The sequence below is a fragment of the Camelus dromedarius genome, chromosome 23 (assembly GCF_036321535.1).
Source record: "Camelus dromedarius isolate mCamDro1 chromosome 23, mCamDro1.pat, whole genome shotgun sequence".
NCBI lineage: Eukaryota > Metazoa > Chordata > Mammalia > Artiodactyla > Camelidae > Camelus > Camelus dromedarius.
This window is the reverse complement of record NC_087458.1, coordinates 24,412,359-24,432,100: the sequence shown is the minus strand read 5'-3', so window position 1 is coordinate 24,432,100 and position 19,742 is coordinate 24,412,359. Positions and strand designations below refer to the sequence as shown.

At 43.0% G+C, this 19,742-nt stretch overlaps 1 protein-coding gene across 2 annotated transcripts; it reads left to right on the top strand.

Annotated features, from left to right (window-relative positions):
- Positions 1-1,898: 1,898 nt before the first annotated feature.
- Positions 1,899-18,379, top strand: NPHS2 (NPHS2 stomatin family member, podocin). Of its 2 annotated transcripts, XM_010992923.3 has the most exons (8): positions 1,899-2,241; positions 3,977-4,080; positions 7,195-7,267; positions 8,885-8,967; positions 11,333-11,536; positions 14,059-14,114; positions 15,462-15,540; positions 16,691-18,379. In XM_010992923.3, exons 1-8 carry the CDS (start codon positions 1,968-1,970, stop codon positions 16,967-16,969), a joined length of 1,152 nt encoding a protein of 383 aa, XP_010991225.3. In that variant the 5' UTR covers positions 1,899-1,967; the 3' UTR covers positions 16,970-18,379. The 2 variants fall into 2 exon arrangements, with proteins under 2 accessions (XP_010991225.3, XP_064334117.1); XM_064478047.1 differs by lacking the exon at positions 15,462-15,540 and having other exon boundaries at positions 14,059-14,118.
- Positions 18,380-19,742: the final 1,363 nt, after the last annotated feature.

Here is a 19,742-nt window from a genome sequence, read left to right as displayed (position 1 = left end):
AATGTTTCAGGTTCCTCAGATGCAGGTGGGGCAGCGCCCCCAGTCTGCTGCTGGATTCAGCATGGCCAGTGAACCTTAAAAAAGCAAAATTCTTGAGTGGCAATTACCTCCTCCCCGCCCCACCAACTGCTTAACACCACAGGGGGTCTCTGGCCCAATGAGAGGAGTTTGATAGTAATGCTTGCTAAAAGTATGATTTAATGTATGAGAGCTTTTAGGAGAGGTGAAAAAAATTTTTAAATGACCCGCATTTTCTGCTTTTCTGCATTATGTCTTACTCTACTTGGATCTCTCAGGCACTACTTGGCCTTTCTGTTTTCAGACCAGCTTGATGGCTCCTGCCATGACATCCTAAAAAGGGACCTCGCTCAGTGGTTCTGATGTGGTGGCTGCTCCAGGAGGCTCTGCATATGCACTGCAGCATCTCCCGTGAACACCCATGGGAGGTCATGCCTGGTCTCTATCCTGCAGAAATCCTGAAGAGATTGAAAAGGAAGGTCAGGCCGCAGCTGAAAAGGCTGTGACCAAGGAGGAATTTCAGGGTGAATGGACAGCTCCACCTCCTGAGTTCATTGCTACTCAACCTGAGGTGGCAGACTGGTCTGAAGGCGTGCAGGTGTCCTCTGTGCCTTTTCAGCAATTCCCTACTGAAGACTGGTGTGCTCAGCCTGTCACTGAAGACTGGTCTGCAGCTCCCACTGCTCAGGCCATTGAGTGGGTCATAACAATCACTGAGTGGTCTTAAGCTGTTCTTCCCACAAACTCTTAAAATGGAAATAGGTTGGTGGAAAATAAACAGTTTCAAAAAAAAAAAAAAAAGCAAAACTCCTGCCTTCACCAAAGAAGCATGGGAACAAGGGGCCCCCCACCAAGGACAAAAGCGTCCACTTCCTAAAAATGGAAATTAAATCAGATCTCTTCTCTTCTGATTCTTCAAGAAGCATTACATCATCAACAGGGTTAAGCATTAATAAAAATAATAATAAATTAGTAAAAAAAATAATAAAGATATATAAGTGAGAGAGAGGTCTGAAAGAACGTTCCTTCCTCCACTTTTAAAATGTAAATCAAATAAAGGACAGAAATAGACTCACAGACAGAGAATACAGACTTGTGGTTACCAGGGGGGTGGAGGGTGGGAAGGGATAGACTGGGATTTCAAAATTGTAGAATAGACTACACTGTATAGCACAGGGAAATATACACAAAATGTTATGATAACTCACAGAGAAAAAAATGTGACAATGAGTGTGTATATGTCCATGAATAACTGAAAAATTGTGCTGAACACTGGAATTTGACACAACATTGCAAAATGATTATAAATCAATAAAAAAATGTTAAAAAAAATAAAATAAAATGTAAATCTTCCCGGGAGTATTCTGCCAACACCACCTCGAATGAAAGCCTCAGCAGGAAGAGTAGGGCCAGGGCATAAAATAAATTAAGGGAGAGGGGAAAGGCACCCTTGCGGAGACCTTAAGGGGAAAGGGGTGCTTAGGAAGAAGTTTCTAATTTCACCTTAAAGTTACCCTAATTTGACGACTTTTTCTGTTCCCTTAAGCTCTCTAGCCTTACGCCAGGACCGCACACCGCGTTCTATTATGATATTTACAAACCACCAAGCAAAGCGCCATCACACCTTCAGCGATTTGAGGGCCTCTGTGGTATTTCGGCTCCAAGTTTCATCTGTAGAAACACATTTTTAAATGCCTTAAACTGGCACAAGGGCTTTCACACAAACTCATTGTTGGAGGTGGGCACCCAGTCCCGGGGAGGGGAGGGGCGGGCTCCGTCCACAGCGCCTGTGAGGAACAGCTGTGCCGTTTCACCGAGAGCGGAGTCCCGCCCGCGCATCGCCCGGGTCTCGCCCCCGCCCGTGGGCGTTATAGTCCCCCCGGGACGCGCCCCGCATCCCCGCCAGCGACTCTGCAGGGACTGCGCTCGCGGCGCCGGCCGCTCTGAGGATGGAGAAGAGGGCTCGGAGCTCCTCCAGAGAGGCCCACGGAAGAGGCGGCGGGTCCCCCAACAAGGAGAAGAAGAGGTCGAAGGCCGAGAGGGGCGGCGGAGACCGCGGGCGCCGGGATGCCGGCCCCGAGCGGCCGGCCCTCGGGCGTGCAGGGAGCCGGGAGGAGCCCCGGGCGCCGGCAGCCACCGTGGTGGACGTGGATGAGGTCCGGGGCTCCGGCGAGGAGGGCACCGAGGTGGTGGCGCTACTGGAGAGCGAGCGGCCCGAGGACGGTACGTACAGCGGCAGGTCGAGGCCCTGGGAGAGGGTACAGCCTTTCCAAGTGGTACTCAGGGGACGTCAGATTAGGTACAATGGATCACAGCACCGAAACCATCGAGGCCAGAGCAGCCTCCTGGGCCTGCTCAGATTCCCAGGAAATGAAATGCATGAGTTAGGACCCACCAGTCCCTCAGTGGTGGAGACCAAAATGCATCAGAAGGAATAAAAACACCAATTAAATACCTTTGTTTTCAAGGGCCAGCCGTGGATGAGAGGTGGGAGGGAGTGTGGTCCAGGTTGGGAACCAATAAACGTGCCAGAGGAACCATGCAGCTGGTTTTGTGGCCATGGGAGGGTATATGGGCACCTAATTTAAGGAAGGACATGCATGAGCTGGTTCTGGGCAACTATGTAGTTTATTCTTCTCTCCTCATCCCCACCCCGCAGACTTACCTAAAAGCATTTTGCACTTTCTTTGGGGTGATCAAAGAAGGGGAGCCAGCAGAGCCAAGTAAAGCCAGATCTCAGTTTAAATCTCAGCTAGCCACAAGAGGGCTTTAACCCTCACCAAAGCCTGGAGAAAAACAAAAAACCTCAGAGCAGAATCTGTACAACCTTTAAAAGAGGTAAATTAGACCAAAAAAGGGAATCACCAGGAAAGGTGTCTCTTTGGCTTCTGCAGGTGAAGCTCCTGTTAAGAATAAATTTATTTTATTCCCATCCTTTTTATGATGAATAGAGGGAAAAAAACTCATTACGCCTTAATTATAGGATGAGGGAGGTTTAAAGGAAGGTAAATAAGGAATAGTGTGTTATATTACTTGCTGCTATGAAATTTTATTTCCTGGCTACCAGCATTGAAAGCTATGACCTGAGAAAGCTCCCAGCAGTTGAAGTGTAGTCTATGTGGACCATGTTAGAACTGTTTTGCCTAATTCTGCCCTTTCAGTGGTTAGAAATTTCTAGTCATTAAAGCGTTATGGATTCAATGCTACAGTAATGCTGAGATTAGAGGTCTGTAAGGATTGTGCTTCAGACCACATCAGCTGGGCAGGGAAAGGGAACCCCATTTTGGAGCCCCTACTATGTGCCAGACACACAGTAGGTATTTTACTGAGTACTATCATTCCCATGTCACAAATGAGAAAAAAAAATGCTGAGAAATTAAGTAACTTGCCCAAGATCTACAGCTGGAAAGTGGAGAAGCCAGGTTTCAGAGTAAGCAGTCTTACTGAAAAGCCCATCCTTGCAGGGTGCTGTTCCTAACTTCTGGCCATGGTACCAGCTCTGCCATCAACTAGCTATGGCCTTGGGCTAGTAGCTTCAGCTTGTGGGCCTCACTCAGTCTAGCCATAAAGGACAAGAGTCCAAGACCCCCAAGCAATGGCTGAGTCCCATGAAAGATGAGGCCGCCTTTCGGAGCCCTTGTCTGGGAGGTTTCTGTGGCTCCCAGAGGAAAGGGGAGCAGAAACAAGAATGTCCCTTCCTCCTCCTCAGTTAGTAGCAGAACTTGTGCCCAGATTCTGTGCTGGTTCCAGTGTACCCACTGCTGTCTTTCCAGGAGCCTGTGTCATACAGACAGCACCCCAGAGTGACCTGACCACTCTCATGTCCAGCTCACTCGAGTTCCGGCAAAGTCTGCAAACTGCTCTGACCCTAATTCCAAGGGCTGGACTAACAAGCGCTAGTCAGGGAATCTGGTGAAGTTCATATAATTATTCTTATGCTCTTTTTTTTTTTTTTAAGGTACCAAGTCTTCCAGTTTAGGGGCCTGTGAGTGGCTTCTTGTCCTCACATCCCTGCTCTTCATTATCGTGACCTTCCCTTTTTCCATCTGGTTCTGCGTAAAGGTGAGATCCATGTGTACCCAGTAAGTAATTTCCTGGTGCCTGTCACTGACCAGACGATGTCCGCTCTCATTTCTGTGTTTTGGTACCTGTGCATGGAATGCCCTCACCCCACTCACCTTTTAAGAGAGCTCCTACTCCTTTGTACCTGCTCCCGTGTAACTGTGAAGCCTTCCTTGACTCCCCCAGACTGTCATTCCCTTCCTTGTGCTCTCAGGTCACCCTCCTTTCACATCCTTTCTAGCACTTACCACAAATGTCATATTTGTGGATACCTGATCTCTGCCATTAGACTGAGAGCCCCTTCAGGACAGGGGATACACCCAGTTCATCTACACCCTGTAACACAAAGACCAGCCCAGAGCAGGTCATGATGCCCACTCCTGACACTTCCAGGAAGCTTCTCAGGCAGCTACTATAGACCACAAATGGCAATTACCTTGGGCCCACAGGAGGTTACACATGGCTGTCCCTGAAGTGAATGAAAACCTGTGTCATTTCAGGAAGAACATGCCAAGATGGAATTAGAAGTGCAAGGGATTTATGGGGAGGCATTGCCTGTGAGGGATTAAGGGGAGGGAGGATAAGAGTAGGCAGGGAAAGCCTTCAGATAATAATGCAGATCTGACACTTGTGATATGAGACGGGGAAGGAAGGATTGGACAGAGAGAGCCTCAGACTGTGGTACACCTCCAAGAAAGCCTTGGCCAGGCTGAAAGAGAACTCCAGTGCAGAGTTTGCCTCTTAGATGAGTCCCACAGTGGGCAGAAACAGCCAGACCCTTGTAGCCCTGCCATTCTTAGTCACTGGCCAGAGCTGTCAGGGAAGAGCGTGTCCTTGGCGGGACACTACAGATGCTGTGGGGGCTGTGGTCAGAGTCACCCCTCCTGCAAGCGCTCCTTCCTCTTTCTTTCTCTTCTTCTCCTTCATCTTCATGAAAGGCTGTCGGATTTTGTCAAATGCCTTTTCTCCACCCATTACACATGAGTACATGGTATTTGCCCTATGTTCTACTAATACAGTATATTACAACCATTGAATTTTGGATGTTAACCAACTGTGTATTCCTAGGATGAGCCCCACTTGGTTCTGGAGTATAATCCTTTTTATGTGTTACTGGAGTCAGGTTGCTGGTAGTTTGTTGAGGATTTTTGCATCTATGTTCATAAGAGATATTGGTTCATAGTTTTCTTGTGATGTCTCTCTCTTTTCCAGTATCAACGTAGCATTGATCTCAGAGAATAAGCTGGGAATATTTCCCTCCTTTTCTATTTTTTGGGAGAATTTGTGAAGAACTGGTATTAATTCCTCTTTAGATGTTTAGCAGGATTCACCAGTAAAGCCTTCTGGTCTGGGACTTTTCTTTGTGCGAAATTTTTAAACTATTAATTTGCTCTTTTATTTCCAGATCTTTTTAGTCTTTTTTTTTTTCTTGAGTCGTTTTGGTAGTTTATAACTTTAGGAATTTTTCCATTTCATCTGAGTTATCTAATTTGTTGGCATATAATCAATCATTCATAGTATTTTCTCTTAATAATCTGTTTTATTTCTGTAAGGACAGTAGTGATGTCTCTGTCATTCCTCTTTGATTCCTGATTTCAGTAATTTGAATCCTCTCTCTTTTTCCTTGGTCAGTCTAGCTAAATATTTGTCAGTTTTGTTTATCTTTTCAAAGACCCAACTTTTGGTTCAGTTGATTTGCTCTATTACTTTTCTATTTTCTGTCGCATTTATTTCCACTCTAATCTTTATTATTTTCTTCTTTTTGCTTACTTTAGGTTTAGTTTGCTAGTCTATTTCCAGTGTCTTAAGGTAGAAAATTAGAGTTTATTTTGAGATATTTCTTCTTTTGTATTGTAGATATTTACAGCTATAAAATTTCCTCTAAACACTGCTTTGGTTGCATCCCATATGTTTTGGTATCTTGTGTTTTTATTTTCATTCATCTCAAAGAGTTGTTTAATTTCCTTTGTGATATCTTCTTTGACACATTGGTTATTCTAGAGTATGTAGTTTAATTTACATAAATCTGTAAATTCCCCAAATTTCCTTCTGTTATTGATTTCTAATTTCATTCCATTGTAATTAGAGGATATACTTTGTGTGGTTTCAGTCCTTTTAAATTTATTGAAGTTTTTTTTTTTTATCGCCTACCATATGACCTACTCTAGGGATGATTCGTGTGTGCTTGAGAGGAGTGTGTATTCCACTGTTGTTGGGTGGAGTTATGCTTATATATCTGTCAGGTTTGGTTTGTTTGTAGTGTTGTTCAAGTCTTTTCTTTCCCTATTGATCATCTGTCTAGTTGTTCTATCCATGATTGAAAGTGGGATAGTAAAGTCTCTAACTATTACTGTTGAATTGTCTATTTCTACCTTCAGTTCTTTTGGCTTTTGCTTCATACATGTTGGAACTCTGTTTTTAGGTACATATATGTTTATCATTGTCATACTTTCCTAATGTGATGAGCCTTTATCATTACACAGTGTCCCTCTTTATCACTAGTAATAACATTTTTGTGTGTTGTTTTAAACTCCATTTTGTCTGATATTGGTATAGTCACTCCTGCTCTCTTTTGGTTAATTTTTGTGTGGTATATCTTTTTCCATCCTTTTACTTTCAACCTATTTGTATCTTTGAATAGGAAATTCATCTCCTACAGGAAACATAGTTGGCTGCAGGCTCTTCTTGAACAATCATCTGAGCACCTGCGTGGTTGCCATCAGGTCCATAAGGTCTGTTAAATAGTTAATGAGTGATACGTGTAAAAGCTAGTAATGCATCAGCTACAGCAAAACACAAGATTAAATAAATATGCTGTGATTTCTTTGATTTGGTGGAAGCAATTATTTTTTAGATAACTATGACTCTTTAAACAAAATTCTATCCATGGGCTCAAAAACCAACGTGACCAATATTCTTTTCATTGGTGTCTAAAATTCTACATTTATTAAGTGTATAATTTGGAAATGTAAGTATTAACAGAAATTCTTTCCTCGTTCTCAAAACAAGAAATTTCTTATACCTCAGATCACTCTCATGCCAAAGTCTTTTGAAGACTTCATTTTTCTTTCTTGGAGTATTAAATTTAATTAAAAATATTAAATTTCCCTTTAGGTTGTACAGGAGTATGAGAGAGTAATTATATTCCGACTGGGACATTTGCTTCCTGGAAGAGCCAAAGGCCCTGGTGAGAACCATCTTTGTTACCCCCCAGAAAGCTTGCCAATTTCTTCCATCCATGCATATTTGTAATATGGCCCTCAGATTGCATGAAGTAACTTGATTCATGATATCTTCATTTTCTAATCTGTTACTTGTAACACAGGTTATTGAGAAGCTCTTCAGAGGGCATTACTACTAGTTTATCATGTCCAAGGGAGTGGATTCGGAGAGCCAAATGCCAGAGCCAGGCTGGCTGAAATAGCAAGTAGGCTTTGGACCCCTGGCCAGGTACTGGTTTAAGTAGAGTGTGTATGTGGTCTGAGTCCTGTGGATTCTTAGAGCAAAGCTGAACTGATTCAGAATCCAAGGAATCAGACTAAACCATGTGAGACAGGCAAAGTTCAGCATCCATGTAACAAATTTACCCTCAGTTGGTGGAGTTTAAGAAATACAGATTCAACACTTCCTGTGTTGTAGACATTGTCTAACTACGAGGGGTACAAGATGGATGAATGGGACACGGTCTTTTATCTCCAGAACCTCAAAATCTTGCAGAGTTGGTGTCCAGAGGTCCAAGCTGATTATGGGGCACAGATAGAAGTATGGTTAGTCTGAATATTCTAATAGTTGGAGTTTGGAGATCCAAGCCAGCCAGGAAGACATGAGAAGGAGCAAAGTCCCACTGTGTGTATATTGGAAAGGGTACAAGCTCCAAGTCAGGTCTATAGACACAGGCAGAGAATAGAGACCAGACTAGGAGACACAAATCAGAGTTTGAAGTTTCATAACCAGCAGATAGGTCCACACAAAAATAGAGCTAGGCCCTCTAGTTCCAGGACAAGGATCACCTTGTTCTGGTTCTAGTTTTTGGCACCCTTCTTAATTGGGGCTGAGAAGGGCTAGTAGCTGGGTGGCTCTTCAGAGGGGTCCTGGGCTCAGTGAGGTGCTGCTGGTTCCAGCAAAGCTTTGGCTCTTGCGGAAGCCAACAGTGTCCAATGGGCTTTCAGAAAATCTCAATAAATCAATCTAAAAATATTGACTGCACATTGATCCTATACATTACATTGGGTGGGTGAGGATTAATTAGCCAATCAGAAGGCTAGTATCTTGATGTGGTTATTCTGATTACCTCTGGGGCTCACATTTTAAGAAATGTCACATAGAGGTTGATGACTGTAAAGTCTGTACACACATGGATTCAATGATAATTTTACAAAGCACCTAAAAGGCACTGAGTTAGGCACCAAGGCTAACAATAATGCATAAGACATTCTTGTTAGAGAATTTAAGTCTGGTGAAGGAGACAGACATGTAACCCAAGAGCTGAATGGGTCAGCACCATGACCAAGGTGACCACATAGCCCATTTTTCTAGGGGTAATTCCTGTTTATGCCTGTTGTCCTGGTGTAAGTTGTAATCGTGCTCTCTTTTCACCCTCAAAAGTTTTCCAGGTTGAACAACAAATTATACGGTAACCTTACCAACAACACACTATAGGGGTGGAGAAAGGATGGCATAATGGTTTATGTGTGGTTGGAGACTAAGAAAAGCAATGCAATGTGCAACTTGATGCCAAAAAAGTGAACCTCAAATGGCCTCCATGTTGGCTGTTCACCTGTCACTCTCCCTGCCTCTCTTCTAGGCCTTTTCTTCTTTTTGCCCTGCCTGGATACCTATCACAAAGTTGACCTTCGTCTCCAAACCTTGGAGATACCTTTTCATGAGGTAAGCCAAGTGATAGATTTTGCTTTCTCTCTACATTTTCCCTGGTCAAGCTATCAATTCTGGCCCAGAGGAAAATGACTATTTATGCTCAAAAGTAGAAAAGAAAAAGAGAAATATGGACTACATCAAAAACTTAAAACTCCTATATCTCAAAGGAGGCAATCAAAGAATAAAAAGGCAACATATAGAATGGGAAAAAATATTTGCAAATATTACATCTGATAAGGGGTTAATATCCAGAATGTACAAAGAAATCATACAGCTTAACAGGAACGCAAACAGCCCAATTAAAAATGGGAAAAGGCCTTTATAACGGTTAATTTTATGTGTCAACCTGGCTAAGCCACAGTTCCCAGATATTCGGTCAAATACATTTGGATGTTCCTGTTAAGGTATTTTTAGATAAGATTAATATTTAAATCAGTTGACTTTGAATAAAGCAGATTTCCCTCCATATATGGTATATAGTATATATTCTTGACTTGAATAGGCATTTCAATACAAACTTGAATAGACATTTCTCCAAAGCAGATATACAAATGGCTAACAAGCACATGAAAAGATACTCTACATCGCTAATCAATTTTTGATGCAAATCAAAAACACAATGAGATACCACTTAACATCTATTAGGATAGCTACTATTAAGAAAAAAACAGAAAATGTAAGTGTTGGCAAAGATGTAGAGAAATTGGAACCCTTGTATACTGTTGGTGGGAATGTAAAATGGTACAGCTACTGTAGAAAAACAGTATGACAGTTCCTCAAAAAATTAAAAATAGAATTATCACATAATCCACCAATTCCACTTTTGCATATATACCCCCAAAGAACTGGGAGCAAGGAATTAAGGAGATATTTGTATATGTATGTTCATAGCATCATTTTTTTACAGTAGTCAAAAGGTGGAAGCAACCCAAGTGCCCACTGATGGCTGAATGGATAAACAAATTGTGGTTTACACCTACAATGGAATAATAATCGGCCTTAAAAAGGAATGAAATTGTGACACATACTGCAACATGGATAAATCTTGAGAAAATTATGCCAAGTGAAATAAGTCAGTCACCAAAAGACAAATACTGAATGATTCCATTTATATGAGGAACCTAGAGTAGTCAAATTCAGACAGACAGAAAGTGAACAGTGGTTGCAGCGGCTGCTGGGAGGAGAGAATGGGGAGTTGTTCAGTGGGTTTCAGTTTTGCAAGATGAAAGGGTTCTGGAGATTGTTTGCACAATATGAATGTACTTAACACTACGGAACTGTACGCTTAAAAAATGGTTAAGATGGTAAATTTGATGTTGTGTGTATTTTACCACAATTAAAAGTTAAAAGAAAAATAGAAATGACATCTAGACTTTCCTGTTACTGATTCAAATTTATAAGCCGTTCCTACATTGTCTCCCACCTTCAGTCTGAGGCTCTTATTCTTTCTTTTGGTAAATAGAAATGTAAATTAAAATGATATAGTTTTAAAAGGCTTATTTTAGATAATAAAATATAAAAAATAAAACTTACACCTAATCCTATTACCCACAGAGTTGATATTTTGGAATGTATTTTTTCAGACTTTTCTACACATGTGGTTATATTTACAGGCAGGTATTTATAGATCATACTATCTGTACCATTTTATAAAACATGGCTTTTTTCACTCAGCAATCTATTGTTACCATCTTTGCACATATTAGCTATGTTTCTCCGTCTTTATTTGAAGACACATAGCATTTCATTGTATGGATTTTACTCAACTATTTTACTCAATTAATTGAATAGAGTAACTGTGGAATTTACTCGACTAATTCTCTATTATTGATATTCAGTTATTTCTAATTTTTTATTACAATAAGCAATGCTGTGAATATCATCCTTGCAGCTAAATCCTTAAAATATATCCTTGTGATCAATGTCTAAAAATGGAAATGTTGTGCACATACACCTTTTAGGGCTTTTGATGTGACTCACCAATCTGCCCTCTAAGTATACACTCAATATATTAGAGTGTTTCTTTCCCAGAACGTGTTCTCTTTTAGCAGATTTTTTTTGGCGTTGATTTAAAAAGACCTGATACACAATCAACTGAATGTTTTCATATGAGAAAATTATTCCCAATTTTTTTTTACAAAAGGATTTACAACGGGATTTCTTTAAATTGTGCTTTCTTCAGTATATTTAATAAAAACTCCATAATTTTCCAAAAAATGTCTACTTTGATTAAAGGGTGGGCCAACTGCTCTTTCTTTTTTCTTGACATCATCTTACTCTGAGAAAATATCCTTTGGACACATCTAGCTCCTCTGTCCCCGTGTGGGAAAGGAGCCCAAGAACCAGGCCTGTCACCCAAACTTCTTTTTCTGCCCAGGTTGTAACCAAAGACATGTTTGTAATGGAGGTAGATGCCGTCTGCTACTACCGGCTGGAGAATGCCTCTCTTCTCCTATGCAGTCTTGCTCACGTGTCCAAAGCTGTGCAGTTCCTTGTGCAGACCACCATGAAGCGTCTCCTAGCACATCGGTCCCTCACTGAAATTCTTCTAGAGAGGAAGAGCATTGCTCAAGATGTAAAGGTACTTAGATAAATTTAACACTGAGCATGTCAAAATACCCTTTTATCTTCTATGCCTTTCTTCTTGGCAATTTATTGAATCTTTCGTGTGTCATGCATTCACTGTTAAACATACTATCCCACTGACAGCTGAGTAAGAGGGTGCCAGATTGACCCCGAGCCTCATGGTCACCGATTTGTGCCGATCAGGCCTGATTGTCATGGTTTTTGCTCTCAACCTCCCCTAGTGGCTTTAGACTCCCTGTAAAGTGCCCACACAGCACACGGTGGTGAATGGAGCTGGCAGGGATGGTGGGGCTAAACAGGAGTTGGTGGGACACACAGATGATAAGGAATGGTTCCTGGGAGTCTACATGTAGTTAGAAAAACAAGCAACGTGAAATAATGATAAGTTCAAATAAGACTTTCAGATAAAAAGAGGTAAGATGTCACAGACCCTTACGTGACTAATTACTCAATCAAATCATCTAGATTTAGTTGATTTGGACTGAGAGGAGGGGGAGGAGAGCAGGTGCAGCCTCCCAGGCAGCAGGCTGAGCAACCTGGCCCACAGCCCAGCAGGCGTCTTGGATTCTCACCTAGACAAGCTGGCAAAGGCATCCAGAAGGGAGGTGAGAGCAGAGCGGGACTCCGGGCAGCGGGCCAGTCAAGTGGCGGTTACCACCAGTGACCCAGCCTGTCACTGAGGCCGGGGGCACCTCGGCTCGGAACTGAGTGAGGAGGCTACGGGTCGTGTCCAGCTGGAGGAGGACCTCCCCTAGAAGGAGCTGAGGATGGAGGGCGCTGATCATGACTGTGCTTGACGGGACCGAGCAGATGCTCGGCTGAGAAAACGACTTGTCCAGATATTTGTGACTCATCCAACTTGTTACCGATGTAACTGGGATTAGCATCCTAGTGGAAAAGCGGAGAATTCAGAACTAAGAGAAGCTGAAAAGAGAGTAAGAACGAGAGGAATAAGAGACGCAGGGGAGCTGCTGCTCTGGAACTGTAAGACCACTCACAGGTGCTCCCCTCTGTCCTCCTTCAGCCTCTCGTCCGGCTCACCCCTCCCCTCCAGCGGATACAGGGGAAGGTCCAGACGCTGGACATTCAAGCTCACCCTTGATATGTTGAATTATAATGTATATTTTCACACATCTGTCTTCCCAGACCATGAACTCCATAACGTCAGAGGTCATATTTCATTCATCTTTTTGTCCTCAGTACCTGGCACAGGGCTGTCACACAGCAGCCAGATACTGTTTTTTTCTAGGGAGGGGGGAAATGAGTGGATAAATGACCCAGCTCTTGCAGCCTCCCGTCTTGCCGTCCTTCCCCAATTGTATCTAATACACCAGCCCACTTAGTGTTTCCCCAGCCTTCAGCACTTCTGTGCTTCCATGCCTCCTCTTAGGCTGTTGCTCTGCACAGAATCTTCCCTCTTCCCCACAGGCAAAATCGTATTGTTCTTTAAGACACCACCTCCTCTGTGAAGCCTTTTTCAACATTCCTTCCTCTCATCCACCCCCTAAATTAGCCTTCTCAGGGTTCCCTATGCACTAAGCTAACTATTTATCTAGCCACTAAGAAATAATCAGAAATAAGTTAAAAGGGAAAAAGAGTATGGCTCACATGTTGCTCCATGTCCTACCCCTCCTCTTCAGAACCTGCACTCCGTTTCTTCCCAATCCTGGGATGGGGAGGTGGGGGAGACGGGTGCCACAAGCCAGAAGGAAGGAAAAGCACCTGCAAGGGAATATTATGTGGAAGAGAGTCTCATATGAGAGAGAGACTAAAGACTCTGGTTCTCTAAAAAATGCATTTTAGAACAGATTTCACAAATACACTATCTGTATTATTTCCTATCGCTTATGTAACAGATTACTGCAGACTTGATGGCTCAAACCATCACCAATTTAACATCTGATAATTTTGAAGGCTAGAAGTCCAAATGAGTTTCACTGGGCCAAAGCAGGGCTGGTTCCCTCTGGAGGCTTTGAGAGGAGAATCCATTTCCTTGCCTTTTTCAGCTTCCGGCGGCCGCCTGCATTCTTTAGTTTGTGGCCCCTTCCTCCATCTTCAGAGCATAACACTGCAACCTCATCACATCACCTTCTCCTCTTCTGTGGTTGGATCTCCCTCCACCTCCCTCCTCTAAGGACACTTGTGATTGCATTTAGGGCTCACCAGGAAGACCCAGGATAAGCGCCCCATTTTAAGATCCTTAAACTTAATCACATCTGCAGTCTCCTTTGGGCTGACATTCCCAGGTTCAAGGGACTAGGGCATGGATGTCTTTAGGAGCCATTAGTCAGCTTACTACACCATCTTCAATGCCACAAATATTTATTGTGTGGCACTGTGCATGTGAAGCAACTTTCTGCAAGGCACTGCAACGCTAAAATGAAACAGGGAAGGAAGTACGCAAAGTCTTTCAGAAGAAATGTGCTTTCTCAGTACAGAACAATGGCCATGAGTGCACAGGGGGACTCTCCTCCCATCCAGAGGTTCTCACTGACATCTCAACTCTTCCCTCCACAGGTTGCCTTGGATTCAGTGACCTGTATTTGGGGAATCAAAGTGGAGAGAACAGAAATGTGGGTAGGAGATTAACCAGGAAGAACAATATGATAAAGGGAAATATTTGGGTTTTATTTAAAATTTTCTATTTGAAAAATTATTTTCGTTGAATGAGTGCTGTAGCCATATTAGCATAAATTTGGAAGAAAGAGAAGAAATTTAACCTATTATGTCATAGCCATATCACAACACCTATAATATCTGGACAAATTACTTTCATATTTTCTCTCCAATGATTTTAACCTCTTTTAAAGATAAAATTCATATAAAACTCATCATTTTTAACCATTTTAAATTACAACCCAGTGGTTTTTAGTATATTCACAGTGGTGCAACCACTATTACCATCTAATTCCCAGAATACTTTCATCCCCCAAAGAAAGTCTGCATCCATTAAGCAGAAAGTCCTCATTGCCCTCTCACCCCCCAGCCCCCTGACAACCACTAATCTACTCTCACTGTCTGGATTCGGCTATTCTAGACATCTAATATAAATGTAACCACATAATATGTGGCCTTTTGTGTCTGACTTCTTCCACTTACCATAGAGCTTTCAGGGGTCATCCATGGTGTAGCATGAGTCAGTACTTCATTCGTTTTTACAGTCGAATACTGTTCCATTGTGTGGTCATACCACATTTTGTTTATCTGCTCACCAGTTGGTGGATATTTGGGTTGTTTCCACTTTGGGGCTGTTATGAATCATGCTGCAATGAACATTCGCGTGCAAACTTTTGTGTGAAAAGACATGGTCTTAATTATCTGAGATATACACCTAGGAGTGGAATTACTGGATCCTATGGTAACTCCGTATTTAACTGTCTGATGAACTGCCAGATTGTTTTCTGTCTCTGTACTTTTTATAGTTACCATCAGGGGGCAAATACAATTCTGTATCTTTTATGTGCTACATAAAGTATTATTCTTATTTGGTCAGATCTACCCTTTTCAAAATCAGTTCTCATTTATAAACTTCGATGGTTTCCCTTATTATTAATAGCATGGCTCTTTGGGGCTGTTTTTCATTATTCAAATTTAATAGCTGGGATTTAGATTAAACTTTAAGTGGGAAAATCATCGAATCATCATACTACATCAACACAAAATTTGTTTTACTTGGAAAGAGAAAAACATAGCTCTACTATAGCATCAGTGATATAAAAAACCTGCAGTTGAGGCACTAACCCTTGAGATGCTCTTCTCTGCCCACCGTCTGCGCTGAGGTCTGGGCGGTACCTCTGTGAAATCAGAACTTGCTGTGCAGCACGAAGGGATGGCGGCAGAGGCGGCAGGGCTGTACGAAAGCCCCGGCGGCTAAGGGCAGTGCTGCACACCTGCCGACCCCCACGCGCTTTGTCTTTCAGTAAGGATGTGAGGCTGCCGGCCGGGCTGCAGCACTCGCTGGCGGTGGAAGCTGAGGCGCAGAGACAGGCCAAAGTGCGGGTGAGCCAGCCCTGAGCAGGCTGTCCCGACCCCTGCACAGCTGCTCTCCTAGGAGCCCGGAGAATCCAAAAGAAGGCCTGCTCATGGAGAACATTTCCCCTTCGCTCCTCACCTGTTCATCCAGGCGCTGGGGGGAGTCTGGCTTATGCCCCCACCGCTCTATTAAAATTGCTCTCTTAATGTGTGCTAATAGCTTGACGAATGCAACGTCTCTCTTCCTGTTTCCCTCTCTCTCTGAAGCTGCTGGTGACAGTGACCTCCTCCTCCTTGACTCTTGTTGTCACTCTCTCCCTAAAGGCATCTCCCCACACTCCATCCCTCATCTCTTGCACTGGCATCTTTCCCTGGCACCTGTCACCTCCAGATTAACAACACCCACACCTGATCCCCAGCTCTGCACAAGCTCTGGAGGGACAACCATGATCAGGGCCCGATTCCCTCAACGCCAGAGCTGGGACAAGGCTGTGCCACTCACAGCCTCCACTCAGCTGTGCCAGTGAGCAGCACAGACGTGGCTGCCAGCAAAGGACAGAGGTGCTGAGTGGGAAGGGTGTTGGGAAGAGGGAAATGAGGACTGGAAAGGAGGAGGAATTCTCTTAAAGAACAGAATGTAGGTGAAGAAAAACCCCTAACTACCTAAGAGGGAGGATAACTTTGGAGCGTTGGTGGAGGAGGGAGGGGAGGAAGGTGATCCTCTGGGCAGAGTTACCTCTAGATCTCTGAGTCCAGTCCTCTCTGCCCACTTTAAGGTGACATTTGGGTGATGATCGTGGTGCTTTTTCTCCTGAAATGCTGACCTGAGTTGGGAGTCATTCTTTCAGGGTTCCATGTCTTTGCCTGGAATGCTGGCCAACCTTTTCTCTCTATGGCGAAACCTACTCATCTCTCAAGGCCTGCCAGACATAACTCCCCTAACACTTCATCTATACTTGTCATGGTCCCTAGCAAATTCTGCCCCTAATTACAATTCATAGTATAATCTCTCTCCCTAGATCAAGATCCTTGAGGAGAAAAGACAGTCTGCTCTGCTGTGCTTTGCGGCCCCTGTCACATGCTAGTGCTTGCTTGTTGAGTCACATTGAATAGTGATTAAAACCTTCATGGAGCAAAGAAGAAAGATCACTTTGCTTTGTTCACACCTGTTGTCTAGATGATCGCTGCAGAAGGGGAGAAGGCGGCCTCTGAGTCCCTGAGGATGGCGGCCGAGATCCTATCAGGCACTCCAGCTGCTGCTCAGCTTCGGTACCTCCACACCCTCCAATCTCTGTCCACAGAGAAACCTCCCACAGTGGTTCTACCTTTACCATTTGACTTGCTAAATTTCCTATCTTCTCCAAGCAACAGAACTCAAGGAGGCATCCCCCTCCCAAATCCTTCCAAACCTGTTGAGCCATTGAATCCTAAGAAGAAAGACTCTCCCATGTTATAGGAGGAGACAAGGCTAGTGTGCCTGCAAAGAGGGCTGCCATATAACAGCCACATCCCTGAGCGAGGCACTCTGTCTTCACTTCCTGCCCTTTCTTCGACTGCCATATGGAATGCCCTTGGAGTGCATGAAGTCACAGTGCAGCAACACACATGAGGAGGCAGTGAAATCATGCAGTGACAGGGAAGCCGTATAACATGTTCAGGCAGATCATCTAATCAGAGTAATTATGGGAAAGAGCTTTAGATAGTATTCTACTTTGGAAAGAATTTTGAGTCTATATATATATATGGCTAAATTTTGACTTCTGAAGATGTAGTCCAAGTGTCCTTTTTGCTCTATGCCCTCTGACCCTTTGGGGAAGGTCTTTGTTGCTCCCACAGCCCTTTCTACATGCACCTGTCGTTATGCTGATCACACTCTGTTGTAATCTTGTACTTAAGATGCCAGCTTCTCTCCAACTATCCTACGAATTCCTTGAAGGCACATCTTAATCATTTACTGCCCTCACCACACCCAATCTTGTATGGTCCACCCCATGTGTTTGCACATAACAAAGATGACTGAGTTGCATCACAGTAACACTTAAATGTTTCTGCATGAATGAAAGAAAAAGAGATGTGCTTGGGCTGGATATAAAATTGATACCCAATTAAAGAATTTTAAAGGAATTATTTTATGGAGACTCCTTTTTTAGATAGAGAAATAAAAGGACAAAAACATTTATCTGATACATGTTGCTTAAAATCTGAGGAAGCATCACTATAAATATGGGGCTAATGTATTTTCGTATGGAATTTACCAGTTACTTATTTTTTAAACAGTATGTGATCTATACATGTCCTGAAGTATTCTTTTCAAATACAGAAATTCCTTAATATAAATGTATTCCTATAAGTATAATTTGTCTTACTTTCCATTAACTTGCCCAATACAATTAGAAATATTTACCTACAGAAAAAAATAGCCAAATAAATAAGAAAGCACAATAACTCTATAAACTTAAAAAATCAGTAACAATATAAAACATTACTAAAATTGCAAAAATATGACTAAACTCATGATGTCAGTAAAATGCTATGTGTAATGGCAGCTTCCGTGCTGCTTGTAGAGGAAGATGGTGATAACTCTCCCCCGGGTACGTCACCAGTTGGTGATTGCTGTGTCCTTAAAACTGCCTCTTGATTCTTCACGTTATTTGATGTTACTGGTTTATACTGGGTAAAGGGGATGAACTGTGTGGGGATGGATGGAAACTGAACTTCTGGTGGTGAGCACACTGTAGTGTATACAGAAGTCAATATATAATGTTGTACACATGAAACTTATATAATGTTATAAGCCAATGTTACCTCAAGTTAAAAAACCCTCCCTAACAGTGTATTATAATAAAGCAGGATATAATGATGCCAACCTTAGGGGCACCTCTGTCGTACGTCTCTAGGCCGCCTCCTCATTCCATTCACAGCTGGGAAAACTACACCTTCTAATCCAGTCTTGCTGGCTTAGGACTTCAGCCAAGCAGTGCATCTTCCCATGATTATGCAGGACTAGATGATTTCAAAACCTACATATTCATACAACCATGCCAAATTCATTTATGGATGTAACAATCTGATAGAAAAGGTTGCTAAATATTGAGGTGGTAACTTTCAATATTGTTTCAAAAGGCTGTTTTATCTAATTCTGAAAAATATTTCCACATCTTATTAAAAGTCTCCCCAGTCCTCACTCCCAAAGACCGTACTTGTTTGTGGGGGGAGCAGCAGTGCTGAAAGCCTGGATTGGGTAGTCTCTGCTGGAGGCAGTAGAAGATTCTGAAGCCAAAGGAGCAGGCAGAGCTCTAATCCATGCAGAAGTGTCAAAACACAAAGTGTGGAATCCAAAAGGCCATCAAATCCAAGTAAGCCAAAGGCAGGTAACAAAATTTGTCAGAGTCAGGAGTTCAGTGCCAGAGAGGAAAGCAAGCACTGATGAGGCAGGGATAGGTTGGGAGTTTGGGGGAACTCCTGGGTGTTTTCCTAAACGTCTAATCTATCAGGGTTTGCAGTTTGCTTTTGTGGAGCAGCTAGGGCATAGTCATAGGCGGTCCAGCCCACTTAAGGGGCAAACAGCAATTAGAGTATCACTGAAGTGGGAAGTATTTCTCATCACCAGTGTGCTGGCCCACACTCATCCCAGTGTACTGGTTATTGGAGTTAAGATGGCATCAAGGGTTGTTGGTCACTTTTCATCTCATATAGGTGGTTCCTGGTTTCAGGCTGGCAAATGTTGGCATGAGCAATGGAGGAGGAGGTAGGGTTATGTTGGTTCAGAGGCAGGAACAGAACAATTAGAAGTGAATGCAATAATGGCCTTTATGATCCTTAATAATTCCTTATAGCATGGTTCTTTTTGTCAGGGGCAGATTTGCCCATATATCTGGGGAGTGCCTATGGTATCAGCCACTGGCTGGTCTCCTCTGATGTCTAGCTCTAGTCAGCACTTAAATTGTTCATTACCTTGCAGAGGGCGCCTTCCAGGTCTGCTTGAGTGACGTGTGGTATCTTCAGGTATTAACCAGCTGTTAGGGTAGGAGGGCTTGATGGGAAGGGGATAATGGAGATAAGTTGCTTTGAAACGATGTTCTGGGTTAAAGGGTACAGGAAATAGTCAAAGGCAATACCTACCTCCTAATACCTCACAGTGAAGGTTAGAATTTCAACGTATGGATTTAGGGGGACACAAACATTCAGTGTATTGCAGGCTGTAAGCTGATAAAAGGAGATCACATGTT

Excerpts from the sequence above, each read along its gene's own strand:
- NPHS2 (XM_010992923.3), top strand. The coding sequence starts at position 1,968 with ATGGAGAAGAGGGCTCGGAGCTCCTCCAGAGAGGCCCACGGAAGAGGC. Across the intron at positions 2,242-3,976 it reads GAGCGAGCGGCCCGAGGACG|GTACCAAGTCTTCCAGTTTA; the intron begins GTACGTACAGCG and ends TTTTTTTTTAAG. Across the intron at positions 4,081-7,194 it reads CCATCTGGTTCTGCGTAAAG|GTTGTACAGGAGTATGAGAG; the intron begins GTGAGATCCATG and ends ATTTCCCTTTAG.